Below are 25,120 nucleotides of genomic sequence, written 5' to 3'. Positions count from 1 at the left end.
AAAGGATGGGAGGGAAAAAAGTTTTCTGCCTTACTTGATGGCGCCACTAATCAAGTTCTCCTTCACCCTCTGTAACCAACTGTTCACTGAATCCTATTGATTCTGTTTTCCTTGGGTCAGTGTGTCCTCTCCATCTCTATGCCCTTTTGTAAATTCAGGTCCTTATCATCCATTCTTAGTAGCTTCCTGGGGGAGAAAGCATGATGGCTTTTCTATAGCTGTCACCACCATGTGAGGAATTACGCTGAAGGAGTTCCTGATCACCTAACTTGGGGACATCAAGGTGACAATGGGCACTCTTGGAAGGACTTCCTGGACATGCTGGTTTTTGGACATCCATTTGGGTTCAGTTGGATAGGTACCACAGAGCACCTATGGCAGGCCAGCTGCTGTGAGCACTGAGGACACACTGGTGAATGTGACGGGTATCAGTCTTATCTCCTTCCCTTACAGATACAGATCCTAAAGGACAGGAGGTGCTCAAGGAACCAGGAGGGTGCTACAGGTTGGGGTGGAGGTGGGGCTATGCTTCTAGTGCCAGACCAAAATTGCATATAGTGAAAATTATCCTTAAAAGATCCTTCAGATCTTGCTTTTTTCATCAGAACTTGGGCTCCTGAATGCTCAAAAGCCGAGATTTAGCTTCTTTTACTCTCTTTGCATTATGGCTGGGGCTTTTCTTTCCCAGAGGCATGCAGGCCTCAGCCTAACTTGGTAAGTTATGATGTGACTCTGCTGTTTGCATGCAACCATCACATCACCAAGTTTTCTTTGAAGGATATCAATAAAAAGGATGAATAGTGCAATATAAAGGGCCGTTTGATTCAGAAATACTCAGTTTAGATTCTGGCTCTACCACACACACCAGCTGAGAACCTTTGGAGGGTCACTGTGCCTCACTTTCCTTCTCAGTGAAACAGCACCCACAGCCCTGAAATCATATTTTGGGCTACGGTGAACACGTTGTTTTTGTGTACTTAGCATCATGTTTTGCCTTTTTTTTTTTTTTTTTTTTTTTTTTAGCTATGACATTCCACTGCTGGTGGAGGATACTGCTCTTCTCCCACTCAAACCATAGATTTCTGCGGGGCTGCCAAGCATAGACTTCTCTCTCCCTGACAACAGGACAAGGCCCAGGAGCCTGCTCCACACTCTGGCTTCCGTGATAGGTCTAGAGATGATCACGGGACCAATGGGGCCAGCCAGAATCCTCCTGCAGGGTTTCTCGAAGAGGATAGCTATCAAGAAGGTTCTAGTCCTCTTTGACTATGTTAGGCTGTCTCCCCAGAAATGCTATCAGTGATGTCCTCAGTCATAGGGGCAAACTGAAGGAACGACGGTGGCATTCCAAGAGCAGTCGGCCAAAAAGCAGAGAGCACTAACAGAGCTCCGGATTCTGGACCCAAGTGTTCCTGAGGCTACTCTGAGTTCAGTTTCAGTCCCTTAAAAATAAAAGAACTCTGACTAGTAAAAATACTCATTCACTTTTCTCTCCCTAATATAAAGACTTTCATTATATGCAAGGCTTTGTTTTATTAGCATGGATACTTCATACATTAAAAAAATAAGAATTTATATATATTATTCTTCACAGTTTTTGGAGCTTAACAGAGAACATCCCTAATAATAAAATGCTGTGCTTGATTCCTTAAGAAAACACAAACAAAAGATGCACCTATTTTTAGAAAATACGGTGTTAAGTTGCCTCTACTATTGAGTGGAGGATATTCATTTATTCTAAAATATACATTTCAATAAAAACTTTGGAAGGTTATTTAAAAGCAATATGAATTCTGTATTAAAACACACACAAAAAACCCCTCAATCCCAACATAAGCAATCCACAAAACATTTTTAAGCCCACAAAAGAATATGGATAATTTCTTCGAAATGTGAAATACCTTCTTTAAAAAATGAAATAGAGGGCATAAAGATAATCTAGATGACTAAATTGCATTGCAAAGATTATTTAATATACTACTTTTTATTTTTATTCAATATTTCAACTCTCAGCATTGTTTTTAAAATAAAACTATTACAAACAAAGATACTGGTTATGGGTTTATGGACTTTAACTTATTGTTCGGATTTAAGCAATGTCAAATATTTTAAAATGCAAAATGATTTAGGAAATCATGTTACATGTTTCCAAAGAGATAAGCTCTTGGGCATTCTCCAATTTCCAAGGTTATTTTGATGGAATGATATTTAAATGTTTGAAGTAAGCAAACTACTTTATAAATTGTTAGTTCATTTGAAAGAAACCGAGTAATCCAGAACTGGTGGGTTTGGGTAGGTGATGATGGCTGGAGAAACCACCGTGGTCCTTAGGCTCTGACGTGACTTGCATTCCTGCTCGTTAATCTGCGAAGCATAGTCTCTCAGATTAAAGAGCAGTTTGGTCCAGGTTGGACCAGAAGCAATTTCCAGAAACTTTGGCTTTATACTTTGGAGATCCTAGTCTTCCTTTGGTCTATTTCCTTCAATCATATGAAAAAAAAAAAGGTAGAAATGACTCTTGCTTTTCAGATCTCTTCATCTCATCTGAGGGCATTCCTGAACTTATTAATGGCAGAAATGGAAAAGTCCAGAGAGATCTGTTCATCTCAGTTAATCAGATGATGAACTGAATCCAATTGCAATGACCTTATGAATAGTGGAGATGTGAGGAATAGAAGGAAAAATGAGGAACTTACTGATTTGTTCCCATGGGAAACCCTGGAATTTTTAAGTCTTTACATTTTTAAGAAATTACTCCCCTTGCAATACCTCCCAATCAAATTCCCCAACTTCCAAAATTCTTCTTTGCATTACTGATTCATTAAAATATCAATTTCTTTACCAAATGTCTGACTGTGCTGGGCAGAATGAAAGGTACAGGTAGGAACAGGAACCAGATTCCACCCTTAAGGAAATGACTGTCTCGTCTACCAGGGAAGGTGAGAGTCACAGATGACTAAAACAAGGTCGAAAGTGATAAGGAATTGGACGTGGCAATTGTCAAATTTCATTCAAACGTGAGGTTCTATCGTTCTCTCAGTCTTTGTACTCATGGACCAGCAGCACTGGCGTCACCTGATATCTTCTTAGAAATTCAGAATCTCAGGCCCCACCCACACTTACTAATTCCAAATCTGCATTTTGACAAGATCCCCAAGTGATTCACAGAAAATTAAGTTTGAGAACCACAGTTCTACAGGAGACAGATTTAGGCAAAAGGTGTTATAATTCTGATACATGGCCAATTACTTTTCAGAAGGGGTCAGATGTCAGAGACAAAGACATGTCTAACTCCAACTGAGCAAGCTGGTTCTTCCTCCTACAAGGACCTTTCTCTGCTAACTGTCTTTGTTAAATTTCGTCTGGTCATACAAGCATAAAACATTAGTATAACCTTCTTTACTTTTTCTTGTCCCCAAACACATAATCAGGTGCCCAATCTGACAGTTTCTACATTTTATTTATCCCTTGTATTCACTGTTGACAAATGTAAAGTTCAATCAAGTAACTATTTCATTAACAGCAAACGCTTATATAGAGCTTAGGATGTATCAGGCACTGTTTTAGGTGCTGCACCTATATTAACCCATTTAATCTTCACACCACTCCTGGGAGCTAGGTACTCTTAATAACCCCATTTTACAGTTGGGAAAATGGATACAGAGAGGATAAATAAGGCCCCTAGGAAGTTGCAGAGCTGGGATTCCATCCCGGGGAATGTGGCATGGGGACTATGTTTTTATGGCACACAATATTATCCCACACTGTGTACACATTAGGACAGATATCTTAGGAATGGAGCTGACCACGTCATGAAATAAAAAAATTAAGACAGCATAATTGAGAGAAGGAGGCATGCACTCCGAAAGGTCTAGAAAAACGTTTCTTCAAATATTACTAGTAATAAAACTATGAATTACTAAAGTACAATACTATGCTTGGCCTTCTAAGCTTTGTTCAGATCCCACTGTGTTTTCTTTGCTCATTTCTGCCTGGTTTCCAACTGTGTGCACACTGTTCCCAAGAAGGACTCGCTAGGCTTGTGGAAAGCTCACAGACAGACGCAGTGGGGATTCTGAAGCGCAAGGAGCAGCCATGGCCCTGGCACATGGAGTTGTCTGTGGCTTCCCTGCTTTTCTTCCAGCTGAGATCAATATGCCGATACATGGAACAAATAGAAGACCCAGAGGAAGGAAATTGCAAAAAACCGAACAACAGAACATAACGTACAGACAGCATGCACAAAGCCATCATGATTTTATTATCTGGCCCTGAGAAGGAATTTTCTATTTTCAGACAAACTATGAAGAATATGCATTGTAAACATTCTTTTCCCACCACTCCAATGATATGACACAGAAAGACTTGAAAAAGGTACTGGGCACACAGGTGGCAACTGCCGCCAGTGAGATATGCCGCCACTCGGAAGGTTTACTAAAGGCAAGGTCTTTAGCTCATTTGGAATAGTCGTCACCTCACATCCATCTCTCTTTTCTGGAAGAATTTGGACAAAGTTTGATTTCACTAAAATTTTATATACCAGGCAAAGGTAATTTTTAATATACCACTAAAAGCTTGATTTGTGGTTTAGTCTGTCAATTGAAACAAAATGAGGGTCATTGCCTGAAATTTGAAATAAATTTTAGTAAAACCGACTCGACTGCTTTACTGGGCCTTCCGTACAGAGGGAGAAACTACCAATGACAAGTATCACCTTAGGAAATGACAGACAAACATTTCCCAGTGGGTGATTCACAGAACTGTTGTTTGTGTAGGATTTTAATATAAAATTTTAAATTAAGCTTGGAAAATGCTGGGTTAAACAAAGTTAAACACTTTCTTTAAACTGTTGATTTAAATCAGTTTCTTTAAATCTGGTGATTCTCCAAGAAGGGTTGTAATATTCAATATTTTTTAAAGGAGCTAGACATGGAATGCTTTTTTAGAAATCTCCTGGAATAGCATCCTAGTTTGTGACAGACTGCGCTAGGTCAAAAAAATAGGTATTTATCCCATGTGAATACAGGACAGAAGGGTGACTTGGTGACCGAAAACAGAACATTATCTCCAAGACAGGAGAATGGCCAACTTGCATATACTTCCAAAAAAGTCTTATTTGAGGATTCATTTGCAAGACTACCCCTAATTTTGAAAAATTATGTATAAGATGATTCCTTACTACAAAAGCATATAAGTTCATTATAGAAAATTTGGATATAGAGAAATGCATACAGCAGAATACTAAAAGTCACCCATAAATCTCCCATGTAGAAACTGACATTTATTAAATTTTTGGTGTGTTTTCTTCTAATCTTTTGTAGGCATAATTTTAGAGAATTTAGATCTAGTTAAACTGTATCCTGTTTTTTTGTCATCTAACATTGTCATAATGATATTTCATGTTATTCAGATTTCTCTTTAACATTATTGTTAATAATTGTATAACAGTTGATCAAATTCACTTAAACATTCCTTGACGATGGCCACTTAAGTTCCTTGTTTTCTATTCTTTTTATTAAAAAAGTCAACTATATTGAGGTATAACTTACAAACAATAAAATGTGTAACAAGTGAATAGTTAGATAAGTTTTGAAAATGCAGGCATTCAAATAACCCCTATCACAATCAAGATATAAAACATTTCTACCACCCTAAAAGATTCCCTGTCCTTTTTCCTCGTCACTTCACCTGACATAGCCCCAATCATGCTCATACAACCACTGATTGGATTCTATAAGCACAAATTATTCTTTCCTGGAATACCATATAAATAGAATTGTACAGTATGTACTCTTTTGTGGTTGACTTCTTTCACTAAATTGTAATGATCTTAAGATTCATCCATGTTGTTGTGTGTATCGGGAGTTTACTCCTTTTCATTATTGAATAGTATTTTGTTGTATGGACACTCCACATTTGTTTATTCATTCACTAGTTGATTAGACACTGGGGGAAGTAATGCTTTTTTAGGAATAAAGCTGTAATTCATATTCATGTATAAGTCTCTATGTAGACACATATTTTCATTTCTCTTTGGTAAACGTCTAGGAAAATTGCTGGTTATATGGTACATACGATTTGATTTTAAAAGAAAGCCCAATGAATTTTCAAAGTGGTTGTACCATTTATACTTTCATCAGTAATGTAAGAGAGTTTTAGTTGTTCCCACATCCTCATTAGTATTGTCGATCTTTCTCATTTTGGCCATTCTAAAGGGAGTGTAGTGGTAGTACATTGTGGTAAAAATATGCATCTCCCAGATGACTAGTCCCGTTGAGCATTGTTTCGTATCCTAAATGGCCATTTGTGTATTTTCTTGTGTGAAGTATCTGTTCAGATATTTGGCCCATTTTTAAAATAGTAAAATTGAGTTGGTTGTCTCCTTATTTTTAAGTTATGGGAGATCTTTTATTTTCTAGTTTCAAGGACTTGTATTTTCTAGTTACAAGTCCTTTGTCAGATATAAGTATTACACTTATTTTTTTTGCAGACCATAGCTTGCTTTTTATTTTCTTAATGGTCACTTTCTTTTCTTAAAAAATTAAAATATTTTTTCAATTACAGTTGACATTCAATATTATATTAGTTTCAGGTGTACAGCATAGTGCTTAGACATTTATATAACTTATGAAGTGATCCCCCAATTAGTCTTATACCCACCTGGCACTATACATAGTTAAAACAATATTATTGACTCTATTCCCTATGCTGTACTTTATATTCCAATGATTATTTTGTAATTGCTAATTTGTACTTCTTAATCCCTCCACCTTTTTCACCCACTCCTCAACCTCCTCCCACCTGGCAACCATTAGTTTGTTCTGTCTCTATGAGCTTGCTTCTGTCTTGCTTGTTCATTTATTTTGTTTTTTAGATACACATATAAGTGAAATCATATGGTATTTGTCTTTCTCTGTCTGACTTATTTCCCTTAGCATAATACCTTCTAGGTCCATCCATGTTGTCACAAATGGTAAGACGTCATTCTTTTTTATGGCCAAATAATATTCTATTGCATATATCTATGTACCACTTCTTCTTTATCCACTCATCTTTTGACTGGAGCATTTGATCCATTTACATTTAATTATTGATAGGTATGAAGTTACTGCCATTTTATTAATTGTTTTCTGACTATTTTTGTATTTCTCTGTTCCTTTCTTCCTTTCTCTTTATTTCTCATAGATTTTTGGTTTGTGGTTACCATGTGCTTCTTCTCTTTTTCTTTTTAAGATTTTCTTTTTGTCTTTGACCTTTTGCATTTTAATTATAATGTGTCTTGGTGTGGGCCTCTTTGCGTTCATCTTGTTTGGGACTCTCTGCACATCTTGGACTTGCATGCCTGTTTCCTTCATCAGGTTAGGGAAGTTTTCAGTCATTTCTTCAAATTTGTTTTCAATCCCTAGCTCTCTCTCTTCTTCTAACAAGAATCAGTGTGGAACCAGTTTGTTTCTAGTCTCCACACCTCCTATCAGTCGTGTCATGATTTCTTCTTTATATCCTTAGTTATAGGAGTTCTGTTCAGCTTGTCTTCAGGTGATTCTCAAGGGTGATTGTTCTATAATTTAGCTGTAATTTTGATGTGACTGTGGGAGGAGGTGAACACAATGTTTACCTACTCCTCTGTTTTGATCGAAAGTCCTTAATGGTCACTTTCAAAGAGTAGAAACTTTTAATTGTAGTATTCTTTTAGTAATTTTTTTTGTTTTATGGTTCTTGCTTTTAATGTCCTAAGAGATCCTTGTCTTTGCCCCAAACTGATCTAAAAATTCAACGCAAACATACACACAAAACAAAAAGCCATAAAGAATGATAAACTGAACTACATAAAAAAGTAAAACTTTTTGCTATTTGAAAAGCACTCTTAAGAAACTGAAAATGCAAGTCACGGATAGAAAGACCAGATGTTCAAGACATAAAACCTCACGTAACTCAATAATTGGAAAACCACCTAAGAAATCTTGGCCTACCCCTGGGGTTACAAAGGTTTTCTATTTTGTTTTCATCTAATAGTTTTTTAGTTTTAGCTCTTACATTTAGATCTACAACCCATTTCAATTAATTTTTTGTGCTATTTTTTTGTTTGTTTTTCTTTGTTTTAGTAGTTTCTCTAAAGTATGCACTTTAACTTATTGCAGTCTATCTTCAAATAATTTTGTATGAATTCATATCTAGTGTAAGAACCTTACAAACAATATAATGATGAAATGCTTCCATCCTGTCCCCATACTTTCTCCTTTCGTTGTCATACAATTTATATATACATGTATTGGAAACTTCACAATATATTGCTATTATTTTTACTTTCAATAATTAATTATTTTTAAAGAAATTTTAAAATGAGGAGGAAAACATTTATATTTTCCCACATATTTACTCTTTTTCTTACTCTTCCTTTCTTCATATGGATCCAAGCTTCAAACTAGTATGATTTTCCTGTATAAATGTTTTCTGGCAATGAACTATCTCAGTTTTTGTCTGTCTGAATAAAGTCTTTAATTCACTGCCATTTTTGAAATAGTTTCACTAGGTACAGAATTCTAGGTTGTATGTGTCTCTCAGCAGTTTAAAGATGTTGCTCCATTGTCTTCTGCCTTGCATAGTTTTTGATAACAAAACATCCTTATAATTGTTCTTCTGTAAATAATTCTCTTTTTTCTGGGTACTTTTAAGATTTTCAGTAATTTGATTATCATGTATCCTAGTGGGATTTTCTTTGTGTTTATCATGCTGGGATTTATTAACTCTCTTGAGGACCTGTGACCTTATTTTCATATGTATTTAATTTTTTATGTATTGCTGAATTTGGTTTGCTAATATTTTGTTGAGGATTTTCGCATCTATATAGTCATTAGGGATATTGGTCTACAGTTTTCTCTTTTTTTGTAATGTCTTTGTCTGGTTTTGGAATCAGGGTAATGGTGGCCTTGTAAAATGAGCTTGGATGCCTTCCCTTCTCTTGAATTTTCTGGAATAGTTTGAGAAGACTAGGTGTTAATTTTCTTTTTTTTGAATGTTTGGTAAAATTCGCCTGTGCAGCTATCTGGTCCAGGACTTTTGTTTGTTGATTACTGATTTGATTTCATTAGTAGTAATGGGTCTGTTCAGATTTTCTATTTCTTCTTGATTCAGCCTTGGAAGATTGTATGCTTCTAAGAATTTATCCATTTCTTCCAGATTGTCCAATTTGTTGATGAATTTTCTCGTAGTATTTTCTTGAAATTTTTTGTATTTCTGTGGTGTCGTCACTTCTCCACTTTCACTTCTGATTTTATTTCAGTCCTCTTTCTTTTTTTTTCAATGAGTCTGGTTAAAGGTTTCTCAATTATTTACCTTTTTAAAAAACCAGCTTTTGGTTTCATTGACATTTTGTATTTTTTTAAAGCCTCCATTTCATTTCTGCTCTGATCTTTATTATTTACCATAACCAAAGGTTGGAAGCAACAAACAAAACATACAATGAATTATTATTCAGTCTCAAAAAGGAATGAAATGCTGATAGAAGCAACAACGTAGATGACTCTTGAGGACATTAAGCTCTGTGAAATAAGCCAAACACAAAGGACAACTACTGCATTATTGCACTTATATGAAGTACCTTGAGGCAAATTTATAGAGACAGAAAGTAGAATGGTGGTTGCCAGGGGTAGGGGGAGAATGAAATGAGGAATTATTGTTTAATAGGTACAGAGTTTCGGTTTAGAAATATTAGAAAGTTCTGAAGATGGATGGTGGTGATGGTTGCATAACATTATGAATTTACTTAACAACACCGAATTGTGTAAAAAAAAAGTGATTAAAACGAGGGCTTCTGGTCATAATGCGGAGTAGACAAATGTTGTGCTCACCTGTTTCCACCCTACATCAAAATTACTACCAAATGATAAAGCAGCCACTCTTAAGAATCATCTGAAGACCAGATGAACAGAATTCCTATAACTAAGGATATAAAGTAGAAGCCATGTTGAGAGCAGTAGGAGGGGCGGAAACACAAAACTGACAGATCCCACACCCACATGTGATGGCTAAGAATCGGGAGGGATACATGTGCTGTGGCAGTCCTTTCAGAGAAGCAAGGAATTCCTGCCCTACACCAGGCTCCCCAGCCCAGAGCACCAGTGCTGGGAAAAGAAGTCCCCACATCTGACCGTGAAAAGCAGCAAGGACTCCGACAGGGTGAACCTGAGGGCTCTTGTAGACCCAGATGTCCTCTTGGGTTAAGTTGTGCTTAACCCAAGCACAACTCACTTGCTCACAAACACTTGCCCTAAACTCCAGTGAAGGGACAGCAGCTTGAAAAGAACCAGAGACATATGGTGAAGAAATGAATCGTCTGAATTCAAGATGAGAGCTGGATGAGCAGTTCCCTCTCAGACAGAAGTGCTGGAAGGTGCCATTGTTCCTTTATTGAGCCCTTCCCCCACAGAACTGGCAGGTGCAGGTGGAAGTGCTGGCAGGTACCATTGTTCTTTTGTTGAGCCCTCCTCTCCTCCCACACAGCCTGCAGGCACAGAGAAGTGCCAAATCTGAGTCTCCATTCACCTGTTTAACACTACTTGTCCCAATTTGGTAATTCATATAGACCCTGCCGCAACTAGCTCACCGACCTGAAACTTTCAGTGTTTTTACATACAAGTGGTCAACCTCAGCCTATGCTGTGGACTGTCCTAAGATCTCAATTCCATAAACCCCAAAAAGCAGTGCTTGCCCTTAGAGTGTCATGTACCTTTTGCTAAGCAGCCCCAAGCATGGTGCTAGTGGCAGCTGGCCTTAGTTTGAAGCACAGCCTCTCCCTTCAAGCCCAGCCCCGGCTTCTACCAACCAGAGACACTTTGTAGGTCTTACCAATTGGCCCTGGGCCAGGCACAGCCAAGGCACAACTGACAAGGGCCTGCATTGAAGCCCCTCCCAAAAAGCTCCAAAACAAACAAATATGGTGGCCGGCTTTAGACCATACAAAAGCACCACTCAGTTAGTGCCATAAACAGAACAACGAAAGGGTGGACTCAGCAGGCACCAGAGCCCTCCAAATGTGAATCCTGATCCATGGGGTCAGTCCCCACACAATAGCTTGTCTGCTATAGTTATGGCATCCTCATATCCAGTTAGCCTGAGGGCCAATACCACCCACTGATGTGCCAATAGCAATCAAGGCTCAAATAAAATAGGAAGACACACACAACCCACACAAGGAACACGTCTGGAACACCCGGCTCAGGTGACCAGGGAGACTGTGTCACTGGGTCCCACAGGACACGTGCTACATAAGGCCACTGTGCCAAGACTGGGAGACATAGCAGATCTACCTGATACATAGAAACAAACACAGGGAGGCAGCCAAAATGAGGAGACAAAGAAACATGTCCCAACTGAAAGAATAGGACAAAACTTCAGAAAAACAACTAAACAAAATGGAGACAAGCAATCTACCAGATACAGAGTTCAAACACTGATTATAAGGATGCTCAATGAACATAGGACAAGAACAGATGATCTCAGTGAGAACTTCAACAAAGAGATAACAACCACAGAAACAAAACAAAACAAAACAAACAGAAACAGAAATAAAGAATACATTAAATGGAATCAACAAAAGATTAGATGAAACAGAGGATCAAATCAGCAATCTGGCATTGAAGGTTGCAGAAAACACCCAATCAGAACAGCAAAAAGGAAAAAAGAATTCAAAAAAATGAGGATAGTTTAAGGGATCTCTGGGACAACATTAAGCATAACAACATTCTCATCATAAGAGTAGCAGAAGGAGAAAAGACAGAGCAGCAATTCAAAACCTATTAGAAGAAATATGACTGAAAATCCCTAACCTGGTGAAGAAAACAGACATATAAGTCCAGGAAATGCAGAGAGTCCACAACAATATAAACCCAAAGAGGCCCACACCAAGATGCATCATAATTAAAATACAAAAGGTTAAAGATTAAAAAGAGAATCTTTAAAGTAGCAAGAGAAAAGTGCTCAGTTACCTACAAGGGAGCTTCTATAAGACTGTCAGCTGATTTCTCAACAGAAACTTTGCAGGCCAGAAGGGATTGGCAGGAAATATTCAAGTGATGAAAAGCAAGGACCTACAACCAAGATTACTCTACCCAGCAAAGCTATCATTTAGAATCAAAGGAGAGATAAACTGCTTTCCAGACAAGGAAAAGTTAAAGGAGTTGATGACCACCATACCAGTATTACAAGAAATATTAAAAGGAATTCTTTAAGAAGAAAAAAATATATGAATAATAAAATGAGAATAACTACACACCTATCAATAATCACTTTAAATGTAAATGGATTAAATGCAAAGTCAAAAGACATAGGATGGCTGAATGGATAAGAAAACAAGACCCATTCATATGCTGCCTACAAGAGACCCACTTCTCTTGTATGACACACATAGAGTGAAAGTAAAAGGATGAAAAAAGATATTTCATGCAAATGGAAAGAAAAGAATTCTGGGATAGCAGTAGTTATATCAGACACAATAGACTTTAAAACAAATTCTATAAGAGGACACAAAGAAGGACATTTATTAATGATAAAGGGATCTATTCAATAAGAGATTATAATCCTTGTAAACATTTATACACCCAATTAGGAACACCTAAGTATAGAAAGCAAATATTGACAGATATAATACGAGAGAGTCACAGTAATACAGTAATAGTAGGGGACTTAAGTACGCCATTGAAATCAATAGATAGATAGTCTACACTGAAAATCAACAAGGAAACAGCGACCTTAATTAACACACTAAAGCAGATGGATTTAAATGATATTTTTAGAACATTTCACTTCAAAGCAGCAGAATATACATCCTTTTCACAAGTGAACATGGAATGTTTTCCAGGATAGACCACATGTTAGGCCACAAAACAAGTGGCAATAAATTTAAGAAGACTGAAATCACATCAAGCTTCTTCTCTGACCACAGTGGTATGAAACTAGAAATCAATTGCAAGACAAAAAACTGAGAAACACACAAACACATGGAGGCCAAATAACATGCTACTAAACAATGAATGAGTCAACCAAAAAATCAAGGAAGAAATCAAACGATATCTTGAGACAAATGAAAATAAAAACACAATCTTTGTGTTTTTTTGTGTGTCCCAAAATCTATGGGACACAGCAAAAGCAGTCCTAACAGGGAAATTCATAGCAATACAGACCTCAAGAAAGAAGAAAAATCTGAAATCAACAATGTAACCTTACACTTGAAAGGACTACCATGTTTCCCCGAAAATAAGACCAGGTCTTACATTAATTTTTGCTCTGAAAGACTCATTAGGCCTTATGTTCAGGGGATGTCATCCTGAAAAATCATGCTAGGGCTTATTTTCTGGTTAGGTCTTATTTTCAGGGAAACATGGTAGCAAAGAACAGCAAACAAAGGCCAGAGTGAGCAGGAGGAAGGAAATAAAGATCAGAGTGGAAATAAACTAAAGAGTCTATAAAAACAATACAAAAGATCAATGAAACCAAGATCTTATTCTTTGAAATGATAAACAAATGTGATAAATGTTTAACCAGACTCATCAAGAAATAAAGAGAGAGGACCAAAAATAAATAAAATCAGAAATGAAAGAAGAGAATTGAGAAGTGACATCACAGAAATACAAATGATGATGAAAAAAATACTATGAACAATAATTATATGCAAACAAATTGGACAGCCTGGAAGAAACAGATAACTTCCTAGAAACATACAATCTTCTAACACTGAATCAAGAAGAAAGAGAAAATCTGAACAGATCAATAACTACTGATGAAATCAAATCAGTAAGAACAACAGCAACAACAAAACAAAAACAAAAAAAACCCAACATTACTAAAGTCCTGGACCAGAGGGATTCAGAGCTGAATTTACCTAACATTCAAAGAAAGAACACCTATCCTTCTCAAACCATTTATAATAAAAACTCTTAGCAAAGTGGGAAGAGGGACATACCTCAATATCATAAAGGCCACTGAAAGAAGAGCCACAGCTAACATACTCCACGTTGAAAAGCTAAAAGCATTCTCCTTAAGATCAGGAACAAGACAAGGATGTCCACTTTCAGTACTTTCATTCATCATAGTACTGGAAGTCTTAGCCACAGCAATCAGGCAAGGGAAAAAAAAAGAGAGAGAGAAAAGAAAAGAAAAGGCATCCAAATTGAAAACAAAGAAATAAAACTGTCATTATTTGCAGATACTACATAGAGAGAACCCTAAAGATGCCACCAAAAAACTATTAGAACTGATAAATGAGTTCAGTGAAGTAGTAGAATATAAATTTAATATTCAGAAATCAGTTGTATTTTTATATCAGTAATGTACTATCAGAAAGAGAAATTAATAAAACAATTCCATTTACAATTGTATCCAAAAAATACCTACCAATGAATTTAAATAAGGAGGTAAACAAGCTGTACTCAGAAAATTATGTCATTGAAGAAAGAAATTGAAGGAGATACAAATAAATGGAAGGATATACCATGCTCATGGATAGGAAGGATTAATATAGTTAAAATGTCCATAGTACCCAAAGCAATCTATAGGTTCAATACAATCCCAATGGCATTTTTCACAGAACTAGAACAACTAATCCTAAAATTTATATGGAACCATAAAAGATCCTGAATAGCCAAAACAATCTTGAGAAAGAAGAACAAAGTTGGAGGTATTATGCTATCTGATATAAAAGGCTAGATACTACAAGGCTAGAGTAAACAAAACAGCATGGCACTGGCATAAAAACAGATAAATAGATCAGTGGATCAGAATAGAGAGCTCAGAAATAACCCCCCACCAATATGGCAATTAATCTATGACAAAAGATGCAAGATATACAATGGGGCAAAGACATCTCTTCAATAGATTGTGTTGAAAATACTGGACAGATATGTGTAAAAAAATAAAACTGGACCACGTTCTGACACCATATGCAAGAATAAACTCACAATAGATTAAAGACTTAAATGTAATACCTGAAACCATGAAACTCCTAGAAAAAATATAGGCAGTAAACTGTCTGATATTGCTCTTAGCAATATGTTTTTGGATATGTCTCCTTGGGCAAGGGAAACAAAAGAAAATACAAACAAATGGGAATACATCAAAATAAAAAGTTTTTGCACAGCAAATGAAACCAAAAGAAAAATATAATATACTGAATGGGCGTAGGTATTCATCAACAATTTATCCAATAAAGGGTTAATATACAAGATACATAAATAACTCATACAACTTAACACAAAAAACAAACATTCCAATTAAAATTCACAGAGGAACTGAGCAGGCATTTCTCTAAAAGGGACATGGAGATAGACAATAGACATGAAAAGATGCTCAAAGTCACTAATCCTCAGAGAAATGGAAATTAAAACAATAATGAGATATCACCGTACACCTGTCAGAAGGACTATCATCAATAAATCAACAAATAACAAGTATTGGTGAGGTTGTGAAAAATAGGGAACCCTCATGCACTGTGGGTGGGATTGCAAATTGGTGTAGCCCTTATGAAAACAGTACAGAGGTTTCTCAAAAAATTAAAAATAGAACTACCACATAACCCAGCAATTCCACTTCTGGGTATTTATCTGAAGATATCTAAAACACTAATCTGAAAAGATATGTGCACCTCTATGTTCACTGCAGCATTATTTACAATAGCCAAGATATGGAAGTAATCTAAGTATCCATCAATAGATGACTGTATAAAGAATAGGTGTTACACATATACAAGGGAATATTATTCGGCTATATAAAAAAAAGAAATCTTACCATTTGTGACAACATGGATGCACCTAGAGGGTGTTGTGCTAAGTGAAATAAGTGAAAGACAAATACCATATGATTTCACTTATACGTGGAATCTAAAAAAAAAGTAAACAAACAAAAGAGCAACAAACGCACAGCTACAGAGAACAAACTGATGGTTGCCAGTTGGAAGAGGGTATAGGGCAGGGTGAAAAGGTGAAGGGATTAAGGAGTACAAATTGTCAGTTACAAAATAGTCATGGGGATGTAAACTACAGCTTGGGAAATACAGTTAATAATAGTGTAGTAACTATATGTGGTGTCAGGTAGGTGCAAGACTTATCAGGGGGGAATCACTTTGTAAGTTATATAAATGTCTAACCAGTATGCTGTACACCTGAAACTAATATAATATTGAATGTCAAGTGTAATTGAAAAATAAAATATATTAAAAAATAATAGTGATTAAAATGGTAAATTTTGTTATGTACCAGGGGTGCCAAAAAAATGTATACAAGTGGACACTTTGGTCAATGTTGTTCAAGCAGTAGTTCGCTGTAATCAGAAGTGTCTGGACGCTGATGGCAACCACTTTGAGCACCTCTTGTAATTGCAGAAGTCAAATGTGACTTGTATTCATCTTTTGTTATCAGTATATATTGACTATTACAATTTTAATACAGTTTCCTTTTCTTAAAATGTGTATACATGTTTTTGGTACCCTCTATGTATTTTTTTACCACATTAAAAAAAATTGGGAAAAAAGGAAGAATCTTCCAGTCTTCCATGTGTAATGAAGGATTTCCCACAAAGCTTTCAAATATTGCAATAAAAATCTGACTTCAAAATGTGTATAATGCAGCAAGTAAATGTAATGCATGATTATAAGCTGGATCATTTTGATATAAAGGATAGCATTCAACTTACTGGCAATGATCAAATCAGATCTGATGAGTAGACAATAGCAATTTATCTATGGTGAATTTCCTGATTTTGATGTTTGTATTGCGTTCATGTGCGATAATTGCATTGTTTATAGGAAATACACACAAAAGTCCTGGGTGATGGATGTTAGGCTTGTAACATACTCTCAGTGGTTCAAAGAAGATTGCTTGTAATGTGTTTGAAACTTCTCTGTACTTTTTTAATGGTTTCAAAATTTTAAAACATAAAGTGAAAGCATTAAAAACGATTGTGTAATGTTATTGTATTGATCTGGTAAGAGTAGATTTAGCTACAGTAACATTATAGTAAGCCATATACAGTGTAAACCATAATAAAACATTTATAATTAAAAATAATTTAGAATGTTTTAAAAATGAAAAATATTAAAAAATAAAACAGATAATAGAATTTTTCAAAAGATTGTTTAGATGCTGACAGACATTTCACATGGAATAACTGTGGGTGGAAGCCATGAAATACCAAGACCCTGCTCCATACTGAAACTGCAGATACTGCTTTACAAGAGAGTGAAAAGGGAAAAAGACCAAACCAAGACAGAACAGCAAGCACATATACAAATCTGCCAGCAAATGTCTGATGAATGCAGAAATGCACTCTCAGTTATACTTACACAATGGTTTTTCCAATGTGCAAAAACGATTTCTCTACAAATTCCCGGACACTATGGACTTCCCCAGTGGCGATGACAAAATCCTCTGGCTGATCATTCTGCAACATGAGCCACATTGCCTAGAGAGAGAGGAAAATCCAGGTTAAAGTTGCACCCAGCTGCCACTGGGAAATGAAATGTTATCATACTCACATAATTGGCTATGGACATTGTTAAAAGGTAAACTGAGGCAGATTCAATTTTTTAAGAGTTTATTTGATCCCACGTCTACCTGAATAGTGCAGCGCTAAAGCCAAGGTGGTTAGGAATGCTTCGCCACGGGCCAGGGGCACGGTTTTCATAGAGCAGACGCTGAAGCAAAGCCAGTAAGTTACTATAGCATATGCAGCTGCTTTATCTGGGACTCAAGTTAGCTGTTTGTGATTAGGTGTTCTTAAGTTTCATTTGCTTGATTTTGAGTGAATTGACTCTGGCTTAATGTCTCTACCAAGACATTAAGCACCTGAGGTCAGTGTAATGGTCCCCATGTTGAAATACTTTAAAATGACTATGAATTTAATACAGTATTCTGACCACTATAGTGGTGGTTCTGAAACTTTAATGTGCCTCAGAGCCACGTGGGGAGCATCTCAGTATGGATGCTTGGGACACCGGCACAGACGTTTGGACTCAGTAGAGAAAATGCTTTAGGCATTTTTATCTTTAACATCAGTTGTTTCTCATGCAACTGGTCCTTCGGGTAAAATTTAGAGGACCAAAATGTTAAAGACTATCTGTGGCAAAGAACTTTCCCATAATACACTTAAGAAAAGACGAGTTTAAAAAGCCTTATCTAATATACTCTCATATCATGGATGGAAGGTAAGGAAACGTCATTTGAAGACAGATGTTTGTCCCCCCAAATATAAACAAATTTAACAGTAAAGTTAAAAATTTTACCAATGTGTTGACATTAAAAAGAAAAATAATCAAGAATCATTAATGGAAAAACAATCCTATAATGAATAGTCCTAGCACTAGAAAAGTTATCTGAGAGGCAATGAAAACGTGTGGAGTTAAGGATTTCCTCAGGCAGAATTTCAAGGTCAGGTGCTCTCAGCCAGAGCATCATACAGGTGCTCTTTTCAATAGGAAGGAGAAATCTAATTGGCCCACAGTGCAGCCTCAGGGCTAAGACACAAACTGTGGTAACGCCACAGCCCGGCTCTACTCAGTCACATCAGCTTTTGTCAACACACACAGACCTGTAGTTTCTGTAGCTTGGAACTGCACATTAATTTTAAAGGTTTTGTTTACACAGATAGACAATGCAGATTTAAAACAAGTATACTTAGTATCTAAAAACATGTCTAAGAAAAATCCAAGGGAAAAAAAAAATCAAAGTTTTTTATCACTCCGACGCACTTTTCAAAATATAATAGGTCAAAATAATAGGCACTTCATTATAACACAGTCTGCAATATCATGTGAATTAAACTCTTGTTCTAACATTTAAAGAAAACTGTTTTGGTTGGTGTCTCCCTAGCTGCTATTGAATAAACTGAAAAGTAGGTTGTTGAAATCAACGGGCAGCTTATTTTGTCTTAGAACATGAAATCAAACAAGTTAAATTCCTCTTTATTTATTTGAATTTGTGGCAGCCTTCTAAAAATTAAAAAAAAAAAAAAGGTAAATATTTCTCCTTTACTTGAAGTTACTTCTTGTGAATATTGTATTTTTGGCCTATTACAAGATTGTTTTAAATCACATTTTTGTTCTATGGAAGATAAACCTTTGGGCAATTTCATAGGCCTTGGAGATGTGGCACCCTGGGTGGCGCAGTGGCAAAAGACTCAGGTCAGTGATCTACTGAAAAATAACTGATACAATTTTCTTGGCTAGGAGAGACTTTTGTTCACATTAATAAAATATCTGCAGCTTCATTTTGCATTAAGAGATCATCGATGGCGAATTTAGTCACAATACTTTTTAAATTTTACATTGATTCTATTATTAATAATAAAGTTTGATCAGTTTTTTAAGGGCACAGAATATGAGATGTTCTCCTTATTGGGACAGTCCGTGCAGTGCAGGGTCTGCAAAAGCTTTGCAGCTCCGTTAGCTCATGGCTGCCCATACTGTTGTGAGCTCCATCCAGGCCGAGAGGAGGGTTGTGGGCTGAAGTGCAGCCCGGCTCTGCTGGCCAAGCCCTGAGCCCAGACCCCTTTGTTACAAAGCTCCTCGGAGAAGTGCTTCTTGGTCATGGCTCTAGCCCCTGGGGCTAGACTGGCTTTAGCTGGGGCCCGGTGGGGCTGCTTTTCACGCTGTGCCTTGCACGGGGCAGTTCCCCCGTCTGTGTGTGAACTCGGACCTCTCCTCCTAGATCACGTACAGGAGCCCCAAGTGTCGTCATCGCAGTGAATTGCTGTTATCTCCGTGGGTTTCCCTGTGATGGACAGCACACAGCCTGGTTGGGTTCCCTGGGACGGAGCCTGACCTTTGGCCATCCTTCTTTCCCCAGTTGTTGAGCTGACCCTCCCACCTCCACCAGTGCACGGGGGCGCGTGCGTGCGTGCGTGCGTGCGTGCGTGTGTGTGTGTGTAGACAAACACACACACACACACACACACACACACACAGATTTGTTTGGGCTTTCTTCAGAATACTTTCAAAGTTTTTAGGAAAAATTAAATTATGCTTCTGGCTAGAGTTTCTATTTGAACATTTTTCTGAGGGATTAGTATATACACTTAAATGTGTTTTACTCAAATTTCTCTTCTAAAAATAACATTTCAAATAGGTCTTTCAGGACTGCTCAGCTTATTTCATTTCTTTCAAAACACTATGTTGTGCTAGAATGGTTTTGAAAAAAATCATATTTTTAGTCATGAGAAAGAAAGCAAGGGCTCGCTAAAAATAAAAGGAGAAAATCTGATTACCAGTTAATGGTAGATTACTTTAAACACTGGCACAAGTTCTCTGGTGCTTGTTTTGTTCCTCAACAGGAATCTGGGGATCAGTCAGAGCCTCTCACTTTCACTAGCGTGAGTGCCAAGAATCTGCTCTTTTCTTTTCCATAAGACTATCTGCAGCCTTTGACCTATCAATTTCTAGGCATTTCCTCTTAACTTCATATTGTACCAGACTCCAGTCTGAGGGTGGGAAGGGAAAGGATATACAACTCCAGATTTATTTGTTATTACTGAATAGTTTACTGGTTTTAACAGGGGGAAAGGGCTTTGTTTAAATTTCCACTGAGCATAATTAATGGTTATTGACTGGTAAATGAAGAACAGGTGACACTCTGGATTAGAAGATAAACGATCATGTGTTCTGGTGTGATAATGGGTTAGTAATTTGCCACAAACCGTGGGCCCAGTGCATCCCATCGTAATGCTCGGTCATGTCCAGAACACAAAGGCCCCTGTGTGAGAAGCACTCTGCCGTTCACCTCCTTATACAGCTGCACACGTTGATTTGGTCTATTTATTCTCTGATGGATGGCACAACTGAGGCAAAAGTTCACCACTTCTCACCTTCCTGTTCACATGCTGAGCATATGACCCATGACACCGCCAGGGTACAATCTGTGATCAAATTGCCACCCAGCTTTGGCTTCTGACTATAGAAAGGATTTTGAGGTTACATATTTTAGACGACAATTCTCTTTGTCTCTCAAGAAATGAAGGAAGAAAAAGACAGTCTTCCCACATTCTTTCAGGGCCCTTTAAGGATGTGGCTGACTTAATCCACTTTCTCAGATACTTATTTACTTTCAGCCCTGACCTGATCACCAGTGGTAACAAAAAACAAATTTCCTGCTTTTTAATCCATCTCACAGGGAAGAAAGACAATCAGGTAAGGAATGTTCAACATAAAAATGTCCTTTAATGTCAAATGAACAGTACAGTTTTCAAATCATGTGTCACATTCATTTTGCTTTTAAGGTACATGAAGTTTAGGGGAAATCTGACTCCATACCTCTGACATATGAAGGCCAAGTTAGATGGTTATAAATATTAGTTAAGTTTGGACATGTGCTCTCTTGTAACTTGTAACTATATAATGAACTGATCTGTTCTACAGGTCTAATTTAGAGAAGACAAAATAAAACTTAATTTTAAAAATTTCAAATAAAAATACTCCTCTCCCACAAGCTATTATTTGGCCATTGAAGTCACGAATGCGGAAGTGGGCAGCGAAGGGTCATTTCTCTTTCCTTGATTTGGTAGCTCTGGAGGCTGTTCACAGCTGGACCAGTGAAGGAGAACACCCGAAGTACATCACCACAGCCCAGTGACTACACCTGATTCCATGCATGCCTTTTGGGTGGGATGGATGTTTGTCTTAAAAATCTGGATTCTACAATGGCTTCCACCTCACCATTAACTCCAGTTCAGGATCCAAGCCACAAATACTTATTAACTGAGCTGGCATCCATGAATAACAAGATTTGTTAACCAAGGTTATGTTTAACTATGCTATTTGACTGCTGGTTTTTCAGCCCTGTGCTTTTGTGCTTTATGTGCTACTGTTGTAAAAAGAATGTTAGAACGATACACACACACACACACACACACACACACACACACACACACACATATAGTTCAGAGGAGAGAATCTATGAAATAATTCTAACAAAAATCGAAGGAATTTGAACAAATGGAAATTAAAATTCCCAATAAAGCATGCCAATTGTGGATCCATTCACATACATTTGGTCTTTAAGCTTTGTTCAGTAGCTGTTTTCATGATGGCAGCCTGGTATTTACAGTTTGGGTGAGGACTTCCAGTAGTCCTGTTCTAGCCAGAACTTAAGTTTTGTGGGATCCACATCAGTGGGGCTGAGGGTTAGCCTGGGAGAGCACCCCCTACTCTAACATAATTAGGAAACAGGTACCAAATGACTAACAAATAAAACTACATCAAGACAATCATCTATATAAAACCAAAGGATGGCCTGAAGTCCCTCTCAATCTGTTAATTTTCTTCATGGGCAAAACCTACTATGGTTTGTGGGTTCCTTTGATTAAGGACTCTTCAGACATTTTAAAGATACAAAGTTACTGAACAAGAAAAATCATTATATAATAAATTAATAAAACCACCAAAAATGATGAACCAGTTTAAAGCTACACAGCTCTTGCTTCTTATATTTGCTGTTAACATATCATCTCCATTGATAGCACATACACTGAAAGAAAGGGGCTATGTCAAAGTCTGCCTTGCTCTGGATCCTTTTGTTCTAGCCAGGCACACCAATCTGCAGATGCAAAGGTTGGGACTAGTTTTCCTCATCCCTGGAAACAACACAAAACCTAAAAGCTCTTACTCTTGTGGTAATAAGTCCGAGTCAGCTTTTCTGGGATACCATCTGTTCTTGTGATGCAAATTCAAGTTATATATTTATTTTGTCCATTAATCTTTGAGTAATTTCATCTTTTCTACTTGTTCCATTTCTTTTTCAGGAACACCAATTACGCACATGTTGTATCTCTTTCCTTCTATTCTCTATGTATATTTTATCCTATCTAATCATTTTTATGTTTGCTCTTTTCCATATTGTTTTATGTGATTTCCTCCTGTTGTTCACCTAATTGTTTTTAGTAACATTTAAGTTTCATTGCTAATGTAGCTTCAATTTCTGGAATGATTTTCTTTTTCTCTTCAATATCTTTCCTGCTTACTTCCAGCTTAACTTTTCCATTTATTTTCTTTCAGCCAGGGCTCAGCAAACTTTTTCTTAAAGGGCCAGATAGTAAATATTTTAGGCTCATGAGCCATATGGTGTTTAACACAATTACTCAACTCTGCTGTTGTAGCAAATACACGGCCATAGACAATATAGAAACAAGTGGGCATGGCTGTGTTCCCAGGAAACATTACTTATAAAAACAGGCAATTGGCCCATGGCCTGTAATTTGCCCACCTTCACTTTTAGCAAACTGAACAAAAACATGTTGCCTGTATTTCTTTGACTCTGTGGAGAAAATTATCTGAGCTCCAGCTACATATTTTTTCTTTGAATAATTCTTCTTATAATATGTGCTATTTGTCTGTTTTATGAATATTCCTCTTCTTCTCCTTGCAACCCTTTTCCCCACTCCCATTTCAGGTACAGATCATGGGGTAGTGCCTTTTCAATTACTATTACTATTTGAACAAGGCTGGATATTTGCTGAAGAATGGTATGAGGAGGAGCAGGAAAGTGCTCCGAGGGCAGCCTGCAGCTTCCATTCAAACTTCTCTCAAAAGCGTCCCACCAAACTCACTGCATTCTCTGCCCCAGGACATGGCTGCCCTCATTTTTCAGCACTTAGTTAGTGTGGCTCCCAGAGTATCCATAAGTCCCAGGGTCACTCTGATGCTATTTGGCCATTACTGCTTCCTCTGTGACGTCATCCCAGATCACATCCTGCACTGCCACTCAGCTAGGAGGCTGAGTCACAGGCAGTAAAATTGGTTTCTCCTACAGCAACATCTTCCTGCCATCATGAAGTATAAAAGTGGTCATCTGTAAGGATATTCTCCATTCCTAGGTAGTATCATTTTGTGGGTCTCTTGAACTTAAAATTAATTTGAGCAAAATCTGCAGCCTGTACATGTATGTACGCTCAGTATAATATATTCTGAGTGAGTGCATATAGATCTATTTTGAGCAATTATATGTATCCTAAAGTATGTGACCATGTAAATAATAAAAAGAACCTAAATGAAAAATGCACATACAAATAAAGGATGTTTCACTCATTAATGCTGCTAACAAGCCATCCTAAAACTTAGTGGCTTAAACCTTTTTATTGCTCAGGATTCTGTGAGTTAGGAATTCAGGAGTGCTCGGCAGAGGTGCTGTCGGCAGAGGTGATTTGACCAGGGCTGGCCTCCCTCACAGGTCTGGGTCCTTGGTGCCGGACATACCTGAGTTCTCCACATGCCTCCGCCCCCGTGGTCTCTCATTCGTGTGTCTAGCTCAAGGTTCTTTATACAACAGAAGCTACAAGGCCTCATAAGGCATCAGCCTGACAGTGACCTGGTGTCACTTCCTCTGCATACTACTGATTATAGGGTCAGCCCAAATTCAAAAAAGGGTGTCCCCCTTTATGAAAAGAGTGGTAAAGTTACACTACAAAAGGGCGTGCAGGATGGGAGGGATTATTGCAGCCATCTCTGGAAAAAATCTACTATCTTGTGATGACTATATCAGCTGATTGTTTCAAGAGAGTAATGAATATTTATGCCTTTAATTCCAACATTGCTTCAGTTTGTGGTTTCCATGTAAGGCTCTATGTATCTTTAACATTATTCAGTGATAGTTAGGTTTACATGAGGGCAACAACAATTCACAGACTAACACCTGGAATGTGGAAACTCACTTTCAGTCACTATAATTTAATAAATGCTCTGACTTGGCCCTAACATCATTACTGTCACAACATACTTCTCAGAAGTAGTTGTTTCCTGGAGCGCGCCCAGCCACCCATCTCAACCAGGTGTTTCCAATTACCTGCTCCCACTCGCATACCTGGGTAAGCCATTCTAGAATTAGTTCCTGGCTCAACAGGAACAGTATAACACTCTGGGTATGCGGCAGGAAGTCCCTCTGCACTCACAGCCACCTGATCGTCCATCTCCCTGCCCAGGGTCCCCGGCCATGCTGCCCAAACATGCTCTTGGGAAGCTCTGACTTCTTCTCTCTGACCTGACCCTCAAGCACGTCCTGACCGTCTGGTTTTACCTCTCAGTCTGACTCCGACCTTTGGAATCCAACTTCGGGGCTGGTTCTGGGCTCCCTGAATAACAGGCCCTAGCCTT

General features: G+C 37.5%; 1 protein-coding gene across 1 annotated transcript in view; it reads right to left on the bottom strand.

The window, feature by feature from the left end:
- The window catches only part of GMDS (GDP-mannose 4,6-dehydratase), a 659,903-nt gene that overhangs the window by 124,829 nt on the left and 509,954 nt on the right, over window positions 1-25,120 (bottom strand). Inside the window, 1 exon segment of the mRNA XM_033115015.1 lies at window positions 17,330-17,448. Coding sequence (XP_032970906.1) covers window positions 17,330-17,448 — 119 coding nt within the window.

The sequence above is a fragment of the Rhinolophus ferrumequinum genome, chromosome 9, assembly GCF_004115265.2.
Source record: "Rhinolophus ferrumequinum isolate MPI-CBG mRhiFer1 chromosome 9, mRhiFer1_v1.p, whole genome shotgun sequence".
Taxonomy (NCBI): Eukaryota; Metazoa; Chordata; class Mammalia; order Chiroptera; family Rhinolophidae; genus Rhinolophus; species Rhinolophus ferrumequinum.
Note: the sequence above shows the minus strand (reverse complement) of the source record. Positions and strands in the feature narration are given on the sequence as shown.